Below are 4,257 nucleotides of genomic sequence, written 5' to 3' on the forward strand. Positions count from 1 at the left end.
GCCTTCGCACGTAGAATGTCCCAGGCGGGATGGGGAGCTCTGCACTGGTGATGCTTTTCTCCTGCCCGCCGTTGCCTCCTGGTAGGATGCTGAAGGCTGGTTGCCGGTGCCTGGTGCTCGGGGAGAGGGGATGAGGAGGAAGGTGGCTCCCCAAAACACTTCCTAAAAGCCTTCAGCAATCAAAACCCCGCCAGCTCCGGAGCAAAATCCTGGGGCCGTTGCCTTTCCCTGCTCCAGGGGCTCGGCTTCAAACCAGTGCCTCCAGTTTGGAGCTGTGCTGGTCCCCAGCCTTCTCGGGAGCAGCATCCCCGCTGTGTGTCACGAGCCCGGGACGTCACAGCCTGTCGGGACATCTTCCAGCCACCCCCCATATGCAAAGCCTGCCGCTCTGTAAAGCGAATAAACTTGTCACTTGAGCTCTCCTCGCCTGCACTGGCCAAGCCATCGTCTAAATTTGGGTGATTATGTTCACCCAGGCCAAGTATCAAGTTCTCTGGATCACATGCGCTCCCAGCTGCTGTTTAACTCTGACGCCTCGGGGAGACGCAGCACTTCGCTCCCAGCTGTTTGGGTTTTGTATTATTATTTTTATTACCATTTTCCTGGCACCAGAGATTTTATTTTTTTTAATTTTTAAACTTCTATCCTGCCAAGTTGCTCCCCTCCCCGGCCGGTCGCCGCGCAGCCCAGCGCCTGCTTTGACTGCTAAATCTGATCACGATGTTTCTGGTTCTTTCAGCCACTACGGAATTAAGGGACTTTTTTGCCAAAGCCCGAAACGGTTCAGTTCGGCTCATCAAGGTCATCATTGAGGACGGTAAGTCCCGTTTTTAAGTGCTTTGATTTATGCCATGTCGGTTTTCTGTTTTGCCTCTCCTCCTTTCCTCTTTGCCACTGCGGTGCCAGCTCGTGTTTTTGGAAACCCCAAGGAAAATCCTGCTGGGGCTCCCTGGCACGCGGCAGCCCGGAGCTGAAATCCAAGCCCAAAATTTGGGTGTGCTGGTGAGCAGCTATTGGAGCTCCGGGGCGGCTCCGGGGGAGAGCAGCGACTTTGCCTGTGGACCACCACCTGTGTCCAGGATCGGTGCTGGGCTCTGGGAGGCTTTTGCTGCCGCTGGGTTGAATTTTATTACGGGAGCCCTGCGAGAAGCTGCTGCGGGTGCCGTGGGACCGTGGTCGGGGGCGATGCGCAGCACCTTCCTTCTTGGACGTGGCATCCCCCGGCAGGCAAGGAGACGGTCTGGGCAGGGGGGTGCTCCTTGGTGCGGGGCTCAGCACGGGGCCCCGATTGCATCCCGCGAGGGGTGCCACGCTCTGAAACCCATCCTGTCCCAGCCCCTGCTCCCCTGCACGGGGCTGCCCCTAGCCGGGTTTGCAGGCTGGCGCCAACCTGCCCGCGTTTGCCCCATGGAAGGGTGCCTTTGGGTGGCCTCTACGTCTATCAGACAAGCAAGCGGAGCAAAGCACTGATTTAGCATCCCAGCGGGGAGCCTCCGTGGTGTAGTTTTCCATCGCCTTGGCCTCATGCAGTTGCATATGAATGACTTGTTTCTCATGGCAGCGGGGACATTAACACCCTGCCAAGCTGCAGTCACCACCTCCCTTGGGTGGGTCACCAGGACCGTGCTTGCAAACGCTGAGCTGGACGTGGTTGTAAGGAGCCCGTGCTGGCCTTCAAAGGGGCTGTGAAGCCCTGTTGGAAGAGTTGTGCAACTTGAAATGCGTGGGATGCATCAGCATGGCCACCGCAAGGTTTGGCGGTGTTGGCTTTGTCGTTGGCGAGGTCCCTGTGTGTTGGGATGTGACATCTGCGTTGTTTCTTCGGAGCATCTTTGACAATGATATTGCTCTCTTGGCTCCTTTTTCTTCTAAAAAGTAGGAATCAGGTTTGCGTTAGGATAAGTCATGGATGCCCTGGACTTAGGGCGCTAGGGCTTTGGGTTGTGGCTGGTGACACCAGCAAGGGAGACTTTTTACCCTCAGTGGAAGCCATGTCCCACCATCTCTGCTCAGGCTGAATGGGATATATTTGTCTGTCCGATGTGTCGTCGGCAGCAGCTGCTTTACGGACCAACCTTGCTCGGCAGTGCTTTGTGCTTCCCAGTCCAGCTCCTCCACCCTGCTGGCTCCTTTCCCCTGGCCTGGACCAGCCATGGGCAGCTCTGGAGGAGCTTGGGTGTCTGGGAGTCTGCAGAAGCCTCTGAGATGTGGCAGAGCCTGAGGCTCCCTTGGGGAGATGGAAGGAGGAGAACCAGGAGCATCTCTGCGCTGAAGGGCTTGGTCTGCTGGGGACAAGGTGGTGGTGGTCCCACCAGCCTGGCTTGGGGACCTCCTGCGTGACTTGGGACAAGGTGCTTGGTCCCTCTGGGCCACCACTCTTTTCTGTGACACAGAGGACATCAGCCTGGTGCTACCCACCAGAGAAAGACCTTTGGGCAGTAACGAGCGGCCAGGCAGACACCACAGCTGGACAGACGGACTCAAGCACGCTGACCCTGGAAGGGATGTGTCCTGACCCGGGAGAATATGCCAGCTGCCCTGCCTGCATGGGGGATGTGGAAGAGGAGCCTCCAGCCCCGCTCGATGGCTTGCAGAGGACCTTCTGCCCTCCAGGGCATTAGTCTTAGGGCATGTCAGAGCAGGCAAAGGCGCGTGGAAGGAGAGGAAGATGGTGCAAGAAGCCTTACGGCAGATGCTCTGTGTCCGGGCATCCCCAGGACAGCAGCTATGGCTGAGCAACCCTTTAGGAGCTCCGAGCTGATGTTGCCTTTGGAGGCCTGCCAGGAGAAGCTGAGGTTGGGTGGAGAAGAAGTGGTGGGGAGCAGGTTGTGCACCAAGGCTCGGCAACGGTGTCCTGGCATGTGGTCCAATGTGGTTTTAGATGATGCTCTACTCCTCGCTGTCAGCGGGTTTCTGGACAAGGTTGGCTTTGTGGACTTCCCTGTTGGGTTTCTTTGCACGTAGGTTGCTGTGCACTGAGCTTTGTCTTGTACGGGCATTTCGGAGGAAGGCAGCCTGCCCGGGGCTGAGTGCTGGGGCACCTCGAGGGCCAGAAGTGCTCCCAGCCGCGCTTTTTCCAGCAGCAGCACCCTGAGAAATGAGCCTGAAATAGCCGGCGCTGATGATGATGCTTTGCTGAAGGGCGGCTGCTCCGCGTTTCCCTTTCCTGATGCTTTCCGGGGAGGAAGATTTGGTCCTGAGCGGGTTGAGCTGAGCTGTGAGGAGCCGGACGGGAGGCAGGAGAACGAGCGGCTCCTCCAGCCCAGGGGGAAGCTGGAGGCTGCCGGCTCGCGGCGGCACGGCCGGGGTACGGCTTGGGCGCAGCCCGGGAGTAGCCTGGAGTGACTCGGCACCGATTGCCTCACGCGTGAGGTGTCGGGATGTTTGGCAGACAGAGACACCCACGAGCTGCTAGTGGGTTTGGCCGGGCAAAATTCCTTGCATCTCTTTGGGATCCCACGTCTTTGTGATGCACAAATCCTTTTGCAGGGCTTTTTTGTGTGTATTGTAGGGGTGCATTGAGGTTTTTATGCTTCTCTTTCTCCAAATAGGCAGTTTTACTGAAGGTAAAGTATTTTCAGCACCTTTTTCCCCTGCTGTCATTGTTACTGTGGCAATAGCACATGCCCCTCGTGTGCAAATGATTACGGGTTCAGCGTGCGATGGCGGATGCCGTGTCAGGGCGGCGTTGGGCAGGGACGGGCTGTTCTGCTGTCGGTGGGGGAATGCGCTGCTCGGATGGGAATGGGGTTGAGAGTAATTCATCCCAAACCCTTTGTTCCTCAGCTATTTTCCTTAAAAGGTTTCCTGCCACGGGATTTGGAGCTGCTGAGCTGGTTGGGTTGGGAGGGAGAGGGCTGTGCCCCAGCCAAGGGGCTCCCCGGCTCCCGATGGGCAGCGGGGCCATGGGCAGAGGTCCAGGCAGGGCGCGAGCCAGGCTGAGCATCCCCTCGAGTGCCAACTGTCCAAGGCCCCAACTCGTTTTGCTTTGGCATCTCCAGATTTTCCTACATCTTGTTCCGAGTCCCGACATCTCCCCCCAGACCTTTCTGCATCTAAAGATGGAATAAAAATACAGGCTGTTTTCCAGCAACCTAAGCTGACCATCTCCAGCGCTGTCTCTTTTCCATCCAGCCATCCCAAAGCTTGATTTGACCCTCACAGGGCGGGTTTTCACGTTCATAGCGTGCCTGCACCAGCGTTTAAATCCCAGCCGAGCGCTGCCTGGCTCGTGGGGCTCCCGGCCCCACCACCCCC

General features: G+C 57.7%; 1 protein-coding gene across 1 annotated transcript in view; it reads left to right on the forward strand.

The window, feature by feature from the left end:
* Nucleotides 1–739: 739 nt before the first annotated feature.
* The window catches only part of LOC104081771 (twinfilin-2-like), a gene marked incomplete at both ends in the record, with an annotated part of 4,423 nt that continues 905 nt past the window's right edge, over nt 740–4,257 (forward strand). The window contains one exon of the mRNA XM_009584635.1: nt 740–817. Within this exon, the coding sequence (XP_009582930.1) occupies nt 740–817 (78 nt within the window). The remainder of the gene's footprint in view (nt 818–4,257) is intronic.

Source organism: Fulmarus glacialis, unplaced genomic scaffold (genome assembly GCF_000690835.1).
Source record: "Fulmarus glacialis isolate BGI_N327 unplaced genomic scaffold, ASM69083v1 scaffold17729, whole genome shotgun sequence".
In the NCBI taxonomy this organism is placed as follows: domain Eukaryota; kingdom Metazoa; phylum Chordata; class Aves; order Procellariiformes; family Procellariidae; genus Fulmarus; species Fulmarus glacialis.